Source organism: Carassius auratus, unplaced genomic scaffold (assembly GCF_003368295.1).
Source record: "Carassius auratus strain Wakin unplaced genomic scaffold, ASM336829v1 scaf_tig00024022, whole genome shotgun sequence".
NCBI classification, from domain to species: Eukaryota; Metazoa; Chordata; class Actinopteri; order Cypriniformes; family Cyprinidae; genus Carassius; species Carassius auratus.
The window spans coordinates 1-21,358 of NW_020525313.1; the positions used below are offsets into that span (position 1 = coordinate 1).

Genomic DNA, 21,358 nt, shown 5'->3' on the forward strand with positions numbered 1-21,358 from the left:
TTTAAAAAAGAGACAGAAAGAAAAAGTCATGGACAATGTTGCATTTAATTATAAAATAAAAATCATTGTAGCTGGGTTTGCTGATATATGTATAAATCGTTAGTGTTTTTGTGCGCTGAAGAAATTAAAAGTATCACTGTGACTACGCTGCCTTTGACTACTGGGGGAAAGGCACTTCGGTCAGAGTGACATCTGGTAAGAAGTCAAATTAAATCTTTAATAAGCGCTGACAGTTGTTTTAAATATAATAGCAAAACTAAATGTCCGTTTTACAAGAATTAAAGTTAGACTGAATTAAAAGGATAAATAGTTCAATTTGTGGCGTAGGAAAATAAATAAAAGTGGCTTGTCATACGAGCGTACATAATAGCTATTTTTGTACAATATCCATGTCTAAAACTGTCAGTGTGACAATGCTTTTGACTACTGGGGGAAAGGAACCAAGGTCACTGTCTCTTCAGGTAAGAAAACCCTAATAAAACAAAATCTGATCTAAGTACGAAAACTGTAATAGGTAGGCTTATTTGTCAGAAAAAGAAAAAAAAAAGAAAAAGGTTTTTATATAGGCTATAAGCAACATCTAAATGTCTATTTAGCCTATAAGATGCGGACAATCAAAGTCAGGACATGTCACGAGTTTCACTAGAAACGCAAAGATTCACATTAATTATGACTAATTACATTTGACATGTTTTGATGTGTAGCCTACACGCATTCAGATAAAACAACTAATCGGCTGCAGGTCATTTAACAGATCATGGGTATTTTTGAGTTGCATTTTTATACTGCGCTGTAACATTAAACGAATATCGTGTAACTGGGCTTTCGACTACTGGGGAAGCGGCACCAAAGTCACCGTTACAAACAGTAAGATTTTATTATTAATTGCCAGGAAAGTTGTAGCCTATCGTAAAATAAGACAGAATGTAACGTGTAGTTTTCTTATTATATCTTAAGAGTTTTCAAATTGATTGTTGTCAAATGAATGTCATTCCATTAGAAAATGTTAAGACTATGGCTACATACATTTATAATGTTTCTTTGTATAGCTACTAAAAAACGAACAAAAGTCAATAACAGCATTGTTAAACGACTGCTTTAACTGTTGATTCTTATTGCAAGCGTTGTCAATTTGTGCAACTATTATAAGCTGAAAACAGCTATATAGAACTTAGTAACTAGACTGCAGCGTGTCTCGTGCGTTAAGCTTTTCCACTGCTATGGCCAATACTTGTTATATTTTAAAATAAAAAATCGAATTCCTCTATTACTAAGACAATACAATTTCTAAATAAAAATTCAGTTCTAAATAAATATACAGCCTAAGCAAATTATCGGCGTAGCCTAGGTCTTAGATCAATACCCAACAGTTATTTAATAAATAATGACTAATTGATTTAGGCTTATTATCCTTTTCCAAATTATTCCTAATTCAATGTGTGTATATATATATATATATAGTATATATATATATATATATATATATATATATATATATATAATATATAATTAATTAATTCTCGAATGTTGGGGTTGTTTTTCATTTGTTCGTATGAGCCATTTTAAGGTTCAGTTCTCGCTATTTACAAAACCTCAAGGTAACACTTTATTTTAGGGTCTCTTAAATTATTAGCATGCATATAACTAGAATATTATTAGCCATTTATTAGTACTAATTAAGCATGTGTTAATGCCTTATTCTACATGACCTTATTCATTCCTACCCAGTATCTAAATTCAACAACTACCTTACTGAATGTATTGAAGGAAAGCAAATTTATTGAGGAAAAGTCGTAGTTAATTGCAAATTAAGTGTTCCATATTCTAAAGTGTTACCACTATTTACTACGACTTGTGCTTTAACTATACTCATAAATTTTCTGCTTATTAATAGTTAGTATGATAGTTGTCAAGGCTGGGTATTGGGTCGGGTTAAGAGAATGTAATATCATCATGCAGAATATATGCTTTACAAGTCGACTACTAATAAATGGCCAATATGTTAATAATTGGCATGATAATAAACAACTAGTTAACAGTGAGAATTGTTTACTATACTAAAGTGTTATATTTGTTTGCTTTAACATACACACTGCGTACGTTATGTGAACTGATTCATTAGAAACGAACTGAAAAGTAATCATGCAGTCAAAATTTTCAGTAATAAATGAGTTTAGATATAGTCTATAACACTTTATTTATTACAGCATCCAAAAAAAAAAAAAAAAAAAAAAAATCACCTAATCCCACAAAGATTTTGTGTTTTATTATGCGACTCAACGAGATATTTTATAATACGATTATAATAGGATTCTATTTGGTCAATCAAGCACTCAGCATCACTAACAACTGTTTGTGCTCTCAATCTGTGCTCTCTGACCTCCAAAATTCCAATCAATATTTAATATCCATGTAGTAGCCTTACATACTAAGCGTGTACTCACACTAGGTACGGTTGCCTTGAACCGAGTCCGAGCGCGATTATATTCGGTCGTAATGATGACAGAAGACACAAAATAGCATATGTTCCGCGCTCCGGGCGATTAGCGCGCACACTGCATGCGCACCGCGCCCGAGCCCAACCGAACCGTGCGGCACTAGTGCGCCACGACATATTATCAGATGATCTGCAAAGCCACAGGATGATCGGGACATCGAAGCAAAGTCTTCGATAGCGATGTCTTTCTTCTTGCTTAAATCCAGTTAATCGCCATCGTTTTGTTTTGTTTTATTTTTTATCCAATTGTATATTTGTTATATTTTATTAATTTAATCCATCCTTGCAGTCATTCATTTGAAATAGTCTAGCTGTCTCATAGGTCTAATAGTGTTCATATGTATATTGTCTGAGAACGATGTATTGTCTCTACAGCTCAATCATCTGCACCAAAGTCAATCTTCGCCATGTCCCAGTGTACTCCTGATTCTTCTGGGTATGTCACCGTTGGCTGCATGGCAAGAGGTTTCGCACCTGAGGACTCGCTTACTTTTAAATGGACGGATAAAAACTCAGAAGGAGCTGAGTGATTTTGTGCAGTATCCAGCATTCGGGAGTGGTGGACAATACACCAAAATCAGCCATATTCGGGTAAAAAAAAAGCGATTTGGATCCCAAAAAACCATACAAGTGCGAAGCTTCAAATTCTAACGGAAAATTAGTATCTGATATTACTGCACCATGTAAGTAAATGTTTATTATTATTATTTTATTATTATTTTAATGTCTAACATTTTACATTAGCTACTTAATGTGTCTGTCTAGGCTATCTTGCTGTTGGATTAAGATATGTTGTTGTGTCTTTGTGGAGGCTGAAGTTTGATTGGAAATTTTAGCACACTCTTTGGTTTAACCAGTGAACCTGCCGTTATGTCAAGCAGTTGTCCTATATCAAAGTCTGATGTCAGTCAATGTTTACACCAGCTGAGAACAGCAGGGCCACAAATATAGCTTGTCTAAAAAAGCTAGAACAGAAAAACACATTTTGGGTTACGCAATTTCTTTAATCAATTAAATGCACCTAGGCTTTCAGAAATACCTAAGGTAATACAATTAAATATGAGAAGTTTCCCTGCTGAATAAACCTAAAGAGGAGAAGAGAAAGCGATTATATACATATATATATATATATATATATATATATATATATATATATATATATATATATATAATATATATATATATATAAATATATATATATATATCAATTATTAATATTAATATATTATTCATAAAATATAATTATACAACATTTAACACTGACGTTCAAACTCAACCACAAGTGCATCTTATCGGCTTGCTTTAAAAGTTATGTTGCACTATTTCTTTGCTTTTCATGTCCCCTCTGCTTTCTCCTGTATGTTGCCAGCCCCAACTCCAGATCAACGTGCAACCGTGTACTTAACAGTACCTACAAAAACGGAGTTAGAAAATGAAACAGCAACCTTTCATGTGTTTAGCCCGACGGTTTTCGCCTAACAAATACACGTTTGAGTGGTCTCTGAATGGTCAGAAGGTGACACATGTGATAGACAAATATGAAAAAAGTGAGAAGAATGGCTCAGTAACGAATATAGTGCCACGAGCATTTTGCAAATCAAAGCCGAAGAGTGGAAGAAATCAGAGAGCAAAGTTAAGTGTAAGTTCGTGCACAAGGCGGGAAATGAAGAAATAGAGCCGAATATGCAGGTATGTTTTCTCTTGACAACTGTGAATGTTTTGAAAGTATAAATGTTTCTATTTTTTTTTTTTATTCATATTATGTCTATGTTACCCAAATCTGTCTGTTTTTTGTACCCAGCTCCTATTCAAGATTGCAGCGATATTGATGTTCAAATAGTGCCTCCCTCCCTTGAAGCCATGCTGAAAAATAGAACAGGAGTGCTGAAGTGCAAAGCTTTAGCAGAAAATACAGGATTTGCCAAAATAACAATAACAGCTGATAAGAACAACATCGCCGAGACAGAAGTAAAGGGCACCTACAAATATGTGGAACTTGATGCCCCAATAGGCTATGAAGAATGGAGCAACGGCACTGAATTTACCTGCACCGTTGAGCACAACGAGCTAGCAGCTCCCAAGTCGACCAAGTTCGTCAGAGAAAATGGTATGGGTTTTTTTATTTTTGTAAAACATCATGCAGATCATGTTTTCAAGAGTTCTTTTGATTTATACCATAACTCATTACAACTGACGTTAATATAGAGTTTGACAACAACAAAAAATATAAGGAAACCACTCATGACTCATTCTGGTCTTAACTGTGATCTTGTATTACTAGGTAAAAACCCCAAGAAACCCACTGTTTTCGTATTAGCACCCCCAGAGCACAAGCCGGGTGAACCGATGACCCTGACATGTTATGTGAAGGACTTCTACCCCAAAGAGGTGTTTGTGTCTTGGCTTGCTGATGATGAACCTGTGACTTCTAAATACAGCACTAGCCTGCCAATTCAGAAAGATCAAACCTTCTCAGTCTACAGTCAGCTAACAGTTAATGATTCCAAGTGGAAGAATGGTACAGTGTTCAGTTGTGTCGTGTATCACGAAGGCATTGATGAAAAAATGCGCGTACTGACGAGATCTATTATTGATAACATTGATAAGGCAGGTGTAATTAATCTAAGTATGAATACCCCTGCATCTTGCATGCCCTAAAGCATTGTGTATGTGATGTCTTCCTGTTATGCCTGTTAAGTGTTTTCTTTTTGTTTTTGAGTTGCATGTCCATATTTGTAATTGTGTTGGTCTTTAATGTTTGTTGCTTCTTGCTTCTTTGAGATACTTTCTTGCATATTACATTTAGGAAAATACTAATAAAAAAGAAACAAAGCATAATTCCTGTGCATTTAATTTCTGTTATTATACTTGTTTATTGTATTTCTCTGTTACAGCTTATGTGAGCATTATAGATAACAAACATCATAGAATAACAAAACATAAATTGCATAAAAAAATGCATGTATATTTATTGAATGACAAAATGTGTTCAAATTAAAAGATGAAACTTAAGATAAAAAATATAAAATATATATATTATAATTAAAACAATTTAGAAAGTAATTAAGAAATACCAATAAATAAACATATTTTTTATGAAATATTTAAAAAATAAAATCTAAATATATAACTTTTCAACTAAAAAAGACTACATGTCATTAAAGTTATACCATCAACTGGCACATAAAATGCTTTATAATGTCAGTGTGTGTGTGTGTGTGTGTGTGTGTGTGTGTGCATATTGTATGTCATTTGTACTGTTTGATATAATCACATAGAACAACTTTATGCTTTCCATTTCAGTTATTAGAGACTGATAATTCAAAGCCACATGAGTTCGTCTACAGCATGCCAAGACACATTCAGCTGACCCATTTGAGGTTATCAGGGTCACCTTTCTTTGCTAATATTTCTGTTGTGTTTAGTTATGTAGTAAATGTGCTACATAATTAACCAGATGAAACAGATGAAAATCTTAACATTTTAAAAACAGTATAATTTAATCAAGGTTCTTTCTCTGCCACAATATTCTAATTGGTTTAATTTAGCTGAATATCCCTGCCTTCAGCACACTTGTCTAATTTTATATGACGATGGGCAGGTGAAGTGATTGAAACATTATAATTGTAAGATAACTTTTTTTTTTTTTGGCTGGACAGTGGCATTGTTGTCCTGTTCACAGTCATTCAGATGTGTTCTTGTCTGTTCCTGCAGCATTGATTGTGTGGATAGAGCATCTCCAGTACGAAGCCATTGATACAGATGATAGTGGCATTGCAAACACCGCTGTAACCTTTGTTTTCCTGTTCCTCATCACCTTGTTCTACAGCATTGGGGCTACTTTTGTTAAGGTATACATTTTTTGTTTTATTTATAGCTGATTTTTAATTAAGGATAAACACGAGACTAGATTTTATAGGAGCATTTTAATTTTGTGCCAGTGATTTAGTCGTTTTGGGAGAGATGATACAACAAAGTTACCCTTGGTTTCATATATTTAACTTTGACATACATTTAACATATTGTATGCATGTTAAACAGAATTAATTTTTCTGTCTCTAATTGGTGTCAACTTATGCTTTCAGGTGAAATGATTCCTTTAAGGATGTGCAAGATCTTTCAGAAAAACATTGCTTTTCTTTTTTCATTATTGTAAATACGTGATTGTGATGTTTGTTTGTTTTTCCATTTTACTTTAATAAAAGAAGGAAACTATTTGATTGTTCTTGTATTTTTTTCCCCCTCAAGTTTATAAAATGTCATCACAAGGAGAAACTGATTTGAATTATCAACTCTAATGGTGCTCTGAACACGTTTATTTAAACTACATAAGGAGTAACATTTATTCATCCAAATAAGTTTTTTTAAATGTGTCCCTATTTTCTAAATGTAATAACTTACACATAATTTTCTTAAACCCAAAGCTTAATTTTATCTAGATCTGCAAGGCTTTGTTCTTTGTGAGATAATATTTTGTTAATACTTGAGAGTGTAATATTTCATGCTCCAATGTATATTAAAACATAAATTGCATAACAAGCAAGTTGTTTTATGTAAATGGCCAGATGTCTTTCCTGTGCAGATGTTCTCAACCACATCTCAGAGATGCAGGTGGTTTTCAGTTCTGCTTTCGGTGGCTATTTTAGCTTGACTGTTACTTAACGTTTCCATCTGCTATTTGCTATGTTCACTGAAGCATGATTCTGATTTCCTCTTCTGTCCATCTTTGTTTTCAGTATCTGCAACATTTAAAAACTCCCATGATATAAATAATCACCACACTGAAACACCAACAGCATTAATTTGCATAATTTGCATATGAATGTATCGAATAAGCATTTTCATAAACTTTGTTGCCTTTGTTTATACCACACTGCCTAAGTTAATTGATTTTTGTCTCTATTTTAATAGCAATACGTGTCAATAAGCCTACTATTGCTCTGATGAGTAGAAAGGAGGGTGACAGGATTGTGTTGGAGTGCCAGCTGCTTGATTATTTCCCAGAGAAAATTACGGTAAATTGGTTTGAGGGTGATAATCATGTCAAAGGTCAAATTGATAAGAAGTTTCAGAACACTGATAAAGGCGAGAAAAAGTACACTTTCATAAGTCAGTTATCCATCAGTGCCCAATATGAAGACAAAAGGTACGCTTGTAAAGCCACCCACAACTCTGAAGAATTCAAGAAAGAATATGACATGTGCATGGGTAAGTTGAGCATAATGAAGAAAATAATGAACAACTTTCAAAACCTAATATCTTGCTCATTGAAATGTTTGAAAGTATTATTATTGTATTAGGATAATTACATGTGATTATTGGCTGAATGTAAAAATAACTTTATTTATTACACCTATACAGCCAAGCCTTTGTCCAAACCTTCAATCCAAATGAAGAAATCTCATCTCAGAGACATTATACTTGAGAATAAGGTCACAGTTTCCTGTGTTGTTGAAACACCAGACAACACTAAAGTGTCATGGTTGACAGATAGTGTAAGGAAAACAGCCACCACAGAATACAGAGACCAATTCAATAATATTGTGAGCAACTTGACTTTGTCCAGAAATGATTGGTTGACCCTTAAGACCGCCGTTGTTTGTACAGCTAAACATCCATGTTTCCCAGAAGTGAAGGATGAAATTCAAACTGGTAAGTGATTTCTTTTCAACTGATCTGAATTTCTCAATAAACTTGATGGCAATTTAGCTTCTTAAACAAGGATATCATGTGATAAAGAGTATTTTTGTTCCTCAGTTAATATAAAGACAGATCCTGTAGTGGTGATCAGGAGGCGTTTCGTGAAATCAACGCAGACAGACAGTCCTGTGCTGGAGTGTGTTGTAAATGGTCTCCCGTCTGGTGAGGTCTGCATCAACTTCCAGGCAAATCAAATAGATATCTCAGTATTAAGTTGTGTGGATTGGGCCCTGTCCGAAAACATTTGGTCCTTGACCAAACAGTTCCCAATACCTAAAGAGCACCAGAGGAATGGAAAAACCTTTACCTGTAAAGTTCAAAGGCCCTTCAAATCCTGGACATCCAAACCTACTGGAAACATTTTTGGTGAGGAATTTCTTCAATACAACATTAACTATGGGGACAGAAATTGATATAAAGGATCAGGTTTTATTAATGATGTTTTATGTTTTCTTCACTGAACATTTACACTTTTTTCATCAGGCGATCCTACCATACAGCTTGCTGTTGTTCCCAGTGTTGGTCAGTCTAGTTCAGACCAACAGAAGCTGCTGTGTTCTGTGACAGGATTCAACCCAAATATCAAGTGGCTATCAGATTCAGTGGTTAAACCTGGCCGAGATTTAGACCTCACAATGATGGAAGATGGACGTGTGAAAGTATACAGTGAGATATCAGTGCCACGGCAAGAGTGGAATCAAGGGATCACTTACACCTGTGAGATTAATAACGGACTCGGTGAAAGAAGTGCTGAGAAAAACACCAGTATTTGTGCAGGTAAACATGCCAGATATGACAGGAACCCAGTTCTTCTGCTGTCAGAGATGAATTAATAATTAAAAATTAATTCCAGATGATTTTCAGACATGAGATATGGTTTGTAACATGACAGTATTTCGGTGTAGTTCTGCAGCAAAGATGTTTAATTTGCTCTCAATATCCTTTTCAAAATTTCTAATAACATGCTTTTGCTTGACAGTATAAGTATCATCATGTGATTTTCAGTTGAACACAAAATTAACTTTATTTATTTTACCCTGTACAGCACAATCTTTGTCCAAACCTTCAATACAAATGAAGAAATCTCATCTCAGAGACATTATACAGGAGAATAAGGTCACAGTTACCTGTGTTGTTGAAGCACCAGACAACACTAAAGTGTCATGGTTGACAGATAGTGCAAGGAAAACAGCCACCACAGAATACAGAGACCAGTTCAATAATACTGTGAGCAACTTGACTTTGTTCAGAAATGATTGGTTGACCCTTAAGACCGTTGTTTGTACAGCTAAACATCCATGTTTCCCAGAAGTGAAGGATGAAATTCAAACTGGTAAGTGATTTCTTTTCAACTGATCTGAATTTCTCAATAAACTTGATGGCAATTTAGCTTCTTAAACAAGGATATCATGTGATAAAGAGTATTTTTGTTCCTCAGTTAATATAAAGACAGATCCTGTAGTGGTGATCAGGAGGCGTTTCGTGAAATCAACGCAGACAGACAGTCCTGTGCTGGAGTGTGTTGTAAATGGTCTCCCGTCTGGTGAGGTCTGCATCAACTTCCAGGCAAATCAAATAGATATCTCAGTATTAAGTTGTGTGGATTGGGCCCCGTCCGAAAACATTTGGTCCTTGACCAAACAGTTCCCAATACCTAAAGAGCACCAGAGGAATGGAAAAACCTTTACCTGTAAAGTTCAAAGGCCCTTCAAATCCTGGACATCCAAACCTACTGGAAACATTTTTGGTGAGGAATGAAGATTTCATCAATACCTCATTAACTTTACTGGGGACCAGTGTTGGGGAAAGTTACTTTTAAAAGTAATGCATTACAATATTGCATTACCTCCTAAAAAAAAAATAAACTAATTACGTTACTTAGTTATTTTTTATTGAAGTTAATGCATTATGTTACTTTTGAAATCTGGGCTGTGCTTACTTGTTTGTTTTAATATTAAAAGCTCTATTTTTGGCTAATGTAAAAGTCCTTTCACACCAAAAGCCTACTGAAGGAAATGTAAATTCACAAATGTATTACAGTAGAACGCAGAAGAAGAAAGTTCAACACTCTTCAGCAATAAAAAATAACAAATGTTAGTTAATCTTGTGCAATGTTTGCTTATTAGTGAAGTGACATACAGCCAAGTAGGGTGACCCATACTCAGAATTCGTGCATTTAACCCATCCAAAGTGGCCACACAGCAGTGAACACACACACACACGGAGCAGTCATTTATGCTGTGGCACCGGAGGAGCAGTTGTGGGTTTGGTGCCTTGCTCAAGGGCACTTAAGTCGTGGTATTGCCAGACCGAGACTTGAATCCACAACACTAGGGTTAGGAGGCAAACTCTCTAACCACTAGGCCACGAATACCTCTAGTATGGTTGAATTGAAAAATCGAAGCTCAGCAGCAAATTGGTTGATAAAATGGGATTATATACATAAAGGATATTTGTATTACTTACCATATTTAATTATTGCAGCTTTGAGTCATATTCTGAGTTGCTTTTAATTGTTTTAATTAATTTTGAGGAAAACTAAATCTGATTTTATTTTATTTTTTGTGAGTGAGATGAATTAATGCATGTTCACATTTGTTCTAGAACTAAAGTAACATCTTACTCCTGATTTCTCTCAACATGGGGACAGGAGAGCTTTCAATCAATAAATGGAGGGAGTACTGGCATTACTTATTCGAAATAGTAACTCAGACGTTCTCTTGTAAATTAAAAAGTAATGCGTTACTTTATTAGTAATTGAAAAAGTTGTCTGATTAAGTAACTCATGTTATTTGCAATGCGCTACCCCCAACACTGCTGAGGACAATATTTGATGTTGTGTATCAAATTTTTTTAATGATGTTTTATAATTTTTTCACTGAACATTTACACTTTTTTCATCAGGCAATGCTACCATACAGCTTGCTGTTGTTCCCAGTGTTGGTCAGTCTAGTTCAGACCAACAGAAGCTGCTGTGTTCTGTGACAGGATTCAACCCAAATATCAAGTGGCTATCAGATTCAGTGGTTAAACCTGGCCGAGATTTAGACCTCACAATGATGGAAGATGGACGTGTAAAAGTATACAGTGAGATATCGGTGCCACAGCAAGAGTGGAATCAAGGGATCACTTACACCTGTGAGATTAATAACGGACTTGGTGCAAGAATTGCTGAGAAAAGCACCAGTCTTTGTGCAGGTAAACATGCCAGATATGACAGGAACCCAGTTCTTCTGCTGTCAGAGATGAATTAATAATTAAAAATGAATTCCAGATGATTTTCAGACATGAGATATGGTTTGAAACATGACAGTATTTCGGTGTAGTTCTGCAGCAAAGATGTTTAATTTGCTCTCAATATCCTTTTCAAAATTTCTAATAACATGCTTTTGCTTGACAGTATAAGTATCATCATGTGATTTTCAGTTGAACACAAAATTAACTTTATTTATTTTACCCTGTACAGCACAATCTTTGTCCAAACCTTCAATACAAATGAAGAAATCTCATCTCAGAGACATTATACAGGAGAATAAGGTCACAGTTACCTGTGTTGTTGAAGCACCAGACAACACTAAAGTGTCATGGTTGACAGATAGTGCAAGGAAAACAGCCACCACAGAATACAGAGACCAGTTCAATAATACTGTGAGCAACTTGACTTTGTTCAGAGATGATTGGTTGACCCTTAAGACCGTTGTTTGTACAGCTAAACATCCATGTTTCCCAGAAGTGAAGGATGAAATTCAAACTGGTAAGTGATTTCTTTTCAACTGATCTGAATTTCTCAATAAACTTGATGGCAATTTAGCTTCTTAAACAAGGATATCATGTGATAAAGAGTATTTTTGCTCCTCAGCTGATATAAAGACAGATCCTGTAGTGGTGATCAGGAAGCGTTTCGTGAAATCAACGCAGACAGACAGTCCTTTGCTGGAGTGTGTTGTAAATGGTCTCCCGTCTGGTGAGGTCTGCATCAACTTCCAGGCAAATCAAATAGATATCTCAGTATTAAGTTGTGTGGATTGGGCCCCGTCCGAAAACATTTGGTCCTTGACCAAACAGTTCCCAATACCTAAAGAGCACCAGAGGAATGGAAAAACCTTTACCTGTAAAGTTCAAAGGCCCTTCAAATCCTGGACATCCAAACCTACTGGAAACATTTTTGGTGAGGAATTTCTTCAATACAACATTAACTATGGGGGCAGAAATTGATATAATGGATCAGATTTTATTAATGATGTTTTATTTTTTCTTCACTGAACATTTACACTTTTTTCATCAGGCAATGCTACCATAACAGCTTGCTGTTGTTCCCAGTGTTGGTCAGTCTAGTTCAGACCAACAGAAGCTGCTGTGTTCTGTGACAGGATTCAACCCAAATATCAAGTGGCTATCAGATTCAGTGGTTAAACCTGGCCGAGATTTAGACCTCACAATGATGGAAGATGGACGTGTAAAAGTATACAGTGAGATATCGGTGCCACAGCAAGAGTGGAATCAAGGGATCACTTACACCTGTGAGATTAATAACGGACTTGGTGCAAGAATTGCTGAGAAAAGCACCAGTATTTGTGCAGGTAAACATGCCAGATATGACAGGAACCCAGTTCTTCTGCTGTCAGAGATGAATTAATAATTAAAAATGAATTCCAGATGATTTTCAGACATGAGATATGGTTTAAAACATGACAGTATTTCGGTGTAGTTCTGCAGCAAAGATGTTTAATTTGCTCTCAATATCCTTTTCAAAATTTCTAATAACATGCTTTTGCTTGACAGTATAAGTATCATCATGTGATTTTCAGTTGAACACAAAATTAACTTTATTTATTTTACCCTGTACAGCACAATCTTTGTCCAAACCTTCAATACAAATGAAGAAATCTCATCTCAGAGACATTAACAGGAGAATAAGGTCACAGTTACCTGTGTTGTTGAAGCACCAGACAACACTAAAGTGTCATGGTTGACAGATAGTGCAAGGAAAACAGCCACCACAGAATACAGAGACCAGTTCAATAATACTGTGAGCAACTTGACTTTGTTCAGAAATGATTGGTTGACCCTTAAGACCGTTGTTTGTACAGCTAAACATCCATGTTTCCCAGAAGTGAAGGATGAAATTCAAACTGGTAAGTGATTTCTTTTCAACTGATCTGAATTTCTCATAAACTTGATGGCAATTTAGCTTCTTAAACAAGGATATCATGTGAATAAAGAGTATTTTTGTTCCTCAGTTAATATAAAGACAGATCCTGTAGTGGTGATCAGGAGGCGTTTCGTGAAATCAACGCAGACAGACAGTCCTGTGCTGGAGTGTGTTGTAAATGGTCTCCCGTCTGGTGAGGTCTGCCATCAACTTCCAGGCAAATCAAATAGATATCTCAGTATTAAGTTGTGTGGATTGGGCCCCGTCCGAAAACATTTGGTCCTTGACCAAACAGTTCCCAATACCTAAAGAGCACCAGAGGAATGGAAAAACCTTTACCTGTAAAGTTCAAAGGCCCTTCAAATCCTGGACATCCAAACCTACTGGAAACATTTTTGGTGAGGAATGAAGATTTCATCAATACCTCATTAACTTTACTGGGGGACCAGTGTTGGGGAAAGTTACTTTTAAACGTAATGCATTACAATATTGCATTACCTCCTAAAAAAAAATAAACTAATTACGTTACTTAGTTATTTTTTATTGAAGTTAATGCATTATGTTACTTTGAAATCTGGGCTGTGCTTACTTGTTTGTTTTAATATTAAAAGCTCTATTTTTGGCTAATGTAAAAGTCCTTTCACACCAAAAGCCTACTGAAGGAAATGTAAATTCACAAATGTACAGTAGAACGCAGAAGAAGAAAGTTCAACACTCTTCAGCAATAAAAAATAACAAATGTTAGTTAATCTTGTGCAATGTTTGCTTATTAGTGAAGTGACATACAGCCAAGTAGGGTGACCCATACTCAGAATTCGTGCATTTAACCCATCCAAAGTGGCCACACAGCAGTGAACACACACACACACGGAGCAGTCATTTATGCTGTGGCACCGGAGGAGCAGTTGTGGGTTTGGTGCCTTGCTCAAGGGCACTTAAGTCGTGGTATTGCCAGGCCGAGACTTGAATCCACAACACTAGGGTTAGGAGGCAAACTCTCTTACCACTAGGCCACGAATACCTCTAGTATGGTTGAATTGAAAAATCGAAGCTCAGCAGCAAATTGGTTGATAAAATGGGATTATATACATAAAGGATATTTGTATTACTTACCATATTTAATTATTGCAGCTTTGAGTCATATTCTGAGTTGCTTTTAATTGTTTTAATTAATTTTGAGGAAAACTAAATCTGATTTTATTTTATTTTTTGTGAGTGAGATGAATTAATGCATGTTCACATTTGTTCTAGAACTAAAGTAACATCTTACTCCTGATTTCTCTCAACATGGGGACAGGAGAGCTTTCAATCAATAAATGGAGGGAGTACTGGCATTACTTATTCGAAATAGTAACTCAGACGTTCTCTTGTAAATTAAAAAGTAATGCGTTACTTTATTAGTAATTGAAAAAGTTGTCTGATTAAGTAACTCATGTTATTTGCAATGCGCTACCCCCAACACTGCTGAGGACAATATTTGATGTTGTGTATCAAATTTTTTTTAATGATGTTTTATAATTTTTTCACTGAACATTTACACTTTTTTCATCAGGCAATGCTACCATACAGCTTGCTGTTGTTCCCAGTGTTGGTCAGTCTAGTTCAGACCAACAGAAGCTGCTGTGTTCTGTGACAGGATTCAACCCAAATATCAAGTGGCTATCAGATTCAGTGGTTAAACCTGGCCGAGATTTAGACCTCACAATGATGGAAGATGGACGTGTAAAAGTATACAGTGAGATATCGGTGCCACAGCAAGAGTGGAATCAAGGGATCACTTACACCTGTGAGATTAATAACGGACTTGGTGCAAGAATTGCTGAGAAAAGCACCAGTATTTGTGCAGGTAAACATGCCAGATATGACAGGAACCCAGTTCTTCTGCTGTCAGAGATGAATTAATAATTAAAAATGAATTCCAGATGATTTTCAGACATGAGATATGGTTTGAAACATGACAGTATTTCGGTGTAGTTCTGCAGCAAAGATGTTTAATTTGCTCTCAATATCCTTTTCAAAATTTCTAATAACATGCTTTTGCTTGACAGTATAAGTATCATCATGTGATTTTCAGTTGAACACAAAATTAACTTTATTTATTTTACCCTGTACAGCACAATCTTTGTCCAAACCTTCAATACAAATGAAGAAATCTCATCTCAGAGACATTATACAGGAGAATAAGGTCACAGTTACCTGTGTTGTTGAAGCACCAGACAACACTAAAGTGTCATGGTTGACAGATAGTGCAAGGAAAACAGCCACCACAGAATACAGAGACCAGTTCAATAATACTGTGAGCAACTTGACTTTGTTCAGAAATGATTGGTTGACCCTTAAGACCGTTGTTTGTACAGCTAAACATCCATGTTTCCCAGAAGTGAAGGTTGAAATTCAAACTGGTAAGTGATTTCTTTTCAACTGATCTGAATTTCTCAATAAACTTGATGGCAATTTAGCTTCTTAAACAAGGATATCATTTGATAAAGAGTATTTTTGCTCCTCAGCTGATATAAAGACAGATCCTGTAGTGGTGATCAGGAGGCGTTTCGTGAAATCAACGCAGACAGACAGTCCTGTGCTGGAGTGTGTTGTAAATGGTCTCCCGTCTGGTGAGGTCTGCATCAACTTCCAGGCAAATCAAATAGATATCTCAGTATTAAGTTGTGTGGATTGGGCCCCGTCCGAAAACATTTGGTCCTTGACCAAACAGTTCCCAATACCTAGAGAGCACCAGAGGAATGGAAAAACCTTTACCTGTAAAGTTCAAAGGCCCTTCAAATCCTGGACATCCAAACCTACTGGAAACATTTTTGGTGAGGAATTTCTTCAATACAACATTAACTATGGGGACAGAAATTGATATAAAGGATCAGATTTTATTAATGATGTTTTATGTTTTCTTCACTGAACATTTACACTTTTTTCATCAGGCGATCCTACCATACAGCTTGCTGTTGTTCCCAGTGTTGGTCAGTCTAGTTCAGACCAACAGAAGCTGCTGTGTTCTGTGACAGGATTCAACCCAAATATCAAGTGGCTATCAGATTCAGTGGTTAAACCTGGCCGAGATTTAGACCTCACAATGATGGAAGATGGACGTGTGAAAGTATACAGTGAGATATCGGTGCCACAGCAAGAGTGGAATCAAGGGATCACTTACACCTGTGAGATTAATAACGGACTTGGTGCAAGAATTGCTGAGAAAAGCACCAGTATTTGTGCAGGTAAACATGCCAGATATGACAGGAACCCAGTTCTTCTGCTGTCAGAGATGAATTAATAATTAAAAATGAATTCCAGATGATTTTCAGACATGAGATATGGTTTGTAACATGACAGTATTTCGGTGTAGTTCTGCAGCAAAGATGTTTAATTTGCTCTCAATATCCTTTTCAAAATTTCTAATAACATGCTTTTGCTTGACAGTATAAGTATCATCATGTGATTTTCAGTTGAACACAAAATTAACTTTATTTATTTTACCCTGTACAGCACAATCTTTGTCCAAACCTTCAATACAAATGAAGAAATCTCATCTCAGAGACATTATACAGGAGAATAAGGTCACAGTTACCTGTGTTGTTGAAGCACCAGACAACACTAAAGTGTCATGGTTGACAGATAGTGCAAGGAAAACAGCCACCACAGAATACAGAGACCAGTTCAATAATACTGTGAGCAACTTGACTTTGTTCAGAGATGATTGGTTGACCCTTAAGACCGTTGTTTGTACAGCTAAACATCCATGTTTCCCAGAAGTGAAGGATGAAATTCAAACTGGTAAGTGATTTATTTTCAACTGATCTGAATTTCTCAATAAACTTGATGGCAATTTAGCTTCTTAAACAAGGATATCATGTGATAAAGAGTATTTTTGCTCCTCAGCTGATATAAAGACAGATCCTGTAGTGGTGATCAGGAGGCGTTTCGTGAAATCAACGCAGACAGACAGTCCTGTGCTGGAGTGTGTTGTAAATGGTCTCCCGTCTGGTGAGGTCTGCATCAACTTCCAGGCAAATCAAATAGATATCTCAGTATTAAGTTGTGTGGATTGGGCCCCGTCCGAAAACATTTGGTCCTTGACCAAACAGTTCCCAATACCTAAAGAGCACCAGAGGAATGGAAAAACCTTTACCTGTAAAGTTCAAAGGCCCTTCAAATCCTGGACATCCAAACCTACTGGAAACATTTTTGGTGAGGAATTTCTTCAATACAACATTAACTATGGGGGCAGAAATTGATATAATGGATCAGATTTTATTAATGATGTTTTATTTTTTCTTCACTGAACATTTACACTTTTTTCATCAGGCGATCCTACCATACAGCTTGCTGTTGTTCCCAGTGTTGGTCAGTCTAGTTCAGACCAACAGAAGCTGCTGTGTTCTGTGACAGGATTCAACCCAAATATCAAGTGGCTATCAGATTCAGTGGTTAAACCTGGCCGAGATTTAGACCTCACAATGATGGAAGATGGACGTGTGAAAGTATACAGTGAGATATCGGTGCCACAGCAAGAGTGGAATCAAGGGATCACTTGTCAAACTAAAAATAATACTACAACTGCTGAGAAACGCGCCAGTATTTGCACAGGTAAACATGGCAGATGTGACAGGAACCCCCTCGTTATATTAACATTGCATTGAGATGCAGATATCTGAGTCAGCAAATTTAACCTTTCAACACATGTTAACTGTCCAACAGTGATTGCACCATCCAGTCAGCGGGCAGAGGTCTACCTGGTGGGTCCATCCCTCAGTAGTGTGAGATCTGACACCTCTGTGACTTTGACATGTTTGGTGGTTGGTCAGAGTGTCAAGTTGTTCTCCATTCAATGGAAAGTCAATGGTAAGGTTCCCAATCCAAAAGGCCATGAACAAGAGCCTAGAGATCATAACAATGGGACTCAAAGCAAAGAAAGTATTTTGAAGTGTTCAGTTAGAGACTGGAATGCATATGCTCTCTTCACCTGTGAGGTTAAGCATCTGTGCTCAACATATACACATCAGAAGAACATCTCAAAAACTCGAGGTGAGCACTCACAGTTCTCAACACTGCCATTGCAGGGAGTATTTTCTGATAACTAATTGTTGCCTTATGCCCCCAGACCCCAAACAACCCACTGTCAGAATCCTCAGACCCTCAGATAGTGATCTCTCTGGACTCCAAAATCCCAGCCTTCTTTGTTTAATCACTGGTTTCTTCCCGTCTGATATCTCTGTGCAGTGGAAACTAAATGGGACGCAACTAGATGCGTCTCAGTTCACTAACAGTCCTGTGGCTGCTCACACTTCAGGAGGTTTTACAATGCATAGTGCCCTGATGCTGCCTGCATCAGAGAGGAAGGATGGCACGTTCTCGTGTGTTGTTTCTCATGAGTCATCCCAAAATCCAATCAGCGCCACTGTAGAGAACTTGTATGGTGGGTGTACTGGAAGAAATTGACCTGATATTTTAAATAGGATTGATTCGATTTAATTGCTGAGATTATTTTCATGTTGGTTTTGAAATCTTTGATACCATTGTGAAGAAAGGTTTCAATTTAAGCTATATAAATACAATTATTATAAAAGTATAATTAAAAAAATAATAATATAATTATACATTTTTAACTTTTAATTTTTTTTTTGTTTTTAGCCTCGTTGATTCGCTCTCCTCCATCTGTAGAGCTGCTGCAGGGTACTAGTGTGCCTGAGCTAGTGTGCCTGGTATTTGGTTTCAGCCCACCTGACATCAACATCACCTGGTGGCTAGGTAAGACTGAGATGCCTGCCCGCAGCATCTCTCACCCTGCAAAAGGCCCTGATGGAAAATTTAGCATCCAAAGTCACCTGGAACTCCAATCTTCAGACTGGGTACCTGGTGAGGTGTACACATGTGAGGTCACTCATGTTACTGGTATCCTGTCTCCTAACATCTCAACGAAAACAGGTACCCTAGATTTCAAGTAAAACAATTTTATCAAGGAAAGTTTAAAAGTTTAATAGTTAAAATGTTAACTTATTCTTATGCTTTTTACAGAATTGTTTGAAGAGGCTATATTTTTGAATGAGAACAAACCTGAAGCTATTACACAGGATACAGTTGAAGAGGCCTGGAACATGGCCTGTGCCTTCCTCGTCCTCTTCCTCCTTTCTCTTCTCTATGGGTGCACAGTGACTTTGGTCAAAGTCAGGCTTACATGAGCAATATTTTGTGTTTATGTTTTCTAGATTAATTTGCTTCTTGGTTGTTGTTGTTTTGTTTATGTCTTTCAGTTGACATAACTTTGCAAAATTATATGGTAAATGTCAGCTTTTCGCCTTGTGACCATTTAAATATGAATGAAAAAAATATATAAACATTTTTTTTGTTGTTGTTGTTGTTATTATTAGCAGTGCATGTAACATCTAAGATTTGTTATTTTGCCTTTTTTTCAGTTATCAAATGATGTGTTGTTTGTGTTTTTGAATAAAAAATCAACTCCTCTGTCTTGTTATGGCTATTTTCACAGCCAGAATTTTAGTCAAGCTTTATTGTTGAAATAATGTTTTTTTAAGTATTTAAATATTTTGAAAAAAAAAAACACATACATTTTTTATTTTAATTTCACTAATTGTTTAGAATGATTAATGTTTGAAACATAAGTTCACATTCATATGATTATTTTCATAGTTTAAGATTGAAAGTCTTGGATGAGGGGCTAAGTTTCCAGGCCAATGTTATTGCTTCATGGAAGAAAAAAAAATTCCATGGAACATGGGAATATTACATTTAGTAATTTAGCAGATACTTTTATCCAAAATGACTTAAAATTAAGACAATATAAGCAATCAAAACCAACAAAAGAGCAATATTATGCAAGTTCTATGACAAGCCTCGGTTAGCCTAAAACAATAGTCTATACATAGCAATGTGTTTTATATATAAAAGCCAAAGTAAGTGTGTGGTTTTTTTCTCTTTTTCTTTTTGAGATTATTTAGATTTACATAATTAGTTATTAGTTCAAGCACTGTTGGTGCTGCACACAGGCTATGGCAAGCCGTAATCTATAAACTGCACTAGTATCTAATTTAACATTACTAGTACTTATTTTTTAACTACTAGTGCTTATTTTTTAGGTACTAGTGCTTATTCTTTATATACTAGTATAATTTATTAGGTACTAGTACTCATTCATTAGATACTAGTACCTATTAAATAGGCAATAGTACTTATTTATTAGACATGAGTACTCATTAATATATACTAGTACTTGTCCATTAGATACTAGTACTTATTGATTAAATACTAGTACGTATTTATTAGATACTAGATACCAGTACTCATTCATTAGATACTAGTACCAATTAAATAGTACTTATTTAAAAGATACTAATACTTATTAATTAGGTTCTAGTGCTTATTTATTAAAAAATAGTATTCATTCATTAGATACTAGTACCTATTAAATAGAGACTCATTTATTATATACTAGTTCTTATTTGAAATGTTAGTATGATTTTTTTATTTTACTAGTATTTTTTTTAATTGAACACTACTGTAGTCATTTGGACTATTCATAAAATAAGACAAGTAAAAATGGAGATCTGACTAGTAAGATAAGAATAGTTACTAGTGGAAACTACAAAAGATACTAGTGTCTAATAAATAAGAACTACGTAATACATAATGAATAAGTCCTAGTATCTATTAAATAAGTACTAATATCAAATGAATAATTACCAGTATCTAAAAAATAAGTACTAGCATCTAATGAATGCTTACTAGTAATATTTAAATAGATACTAGTTACTATTGCAATAATTACTAGTCAAAAATAAAAAAAAAATGATATAAAAAATTAATAACTCTAAAATTAATAAAGTCCCTGTTCGTTTGGAGATATATTCAACCTCAAAAAGAACTAGCGAGAATGTATTTGGCGATATCTTCATTTAAACAGATCATTATATACATGAAACCATGACAAATATGAGTACCTCTCCACCATCCAATCAGAGTCCACATGGTAATACAATAGGCAG

At 35.5% G+C, this 21,358-nt stretch overlaps 1 protein-coding gene and 1 gene segment (V, D, J or C); both read left to right on the forward strand.

Moving 5' to 3' along the window:
- Window positions 1–3,096: 3,096 nt before the first annotated feature.
- On the forward strand, window positions 3,097–19,740 carry LOC113078050 (uncharacterized). Its single transcript, XM_026250326.1, is given in 25 exon segments — window positions 3,097–3,180; window positions 7,409–7,705; window positions 7,859–8,149; window positions 8,255–8,563; window positions 8,681–8,974; window positions 9,243–9,530; window positions 9,636–9,944; window positions 11,102–11,395; window positions 12,057–12,184; window positions 12,501–12,777; window positions 13,046–13,099; window positions 13,102–13,332; window positions 13,438–13,553; window positions 13,555–13,747; window positions 14,902–15,195; window positions 15,464–15,751; window positions 15,857–16,165; window positions 16,283–16,576; window positions 16,845–17,132; window positions 17,238–17,546; window positions 17,664–17,945; window positions 18,057–18,383; window positions 18,460–18,774; window positions 18,990–19,283; window positions 19,374–19,740. Coding segments are annotated over 24 exon segments (6,213 nt in total). The 5' UTR covers window positions 3,097–3,180; window positions 7,409–7,440; the 3' UTR covers window positions 19,538–19,740.
- LOC113078051 (Ig mu chain C region membrane-bound form-like) lies at window positions 4,040–5,335 on the forward strand. The segment is given in 3 exon segments: window positions 4,040–4,186; window positions 4,299–4,604; window positions 4,779–5,335. Coding segments are annotated over 2 exon segments (624 nt in total).
- Window positions 19,741–21,358: the final 1,618 nt, after the last annotated feature.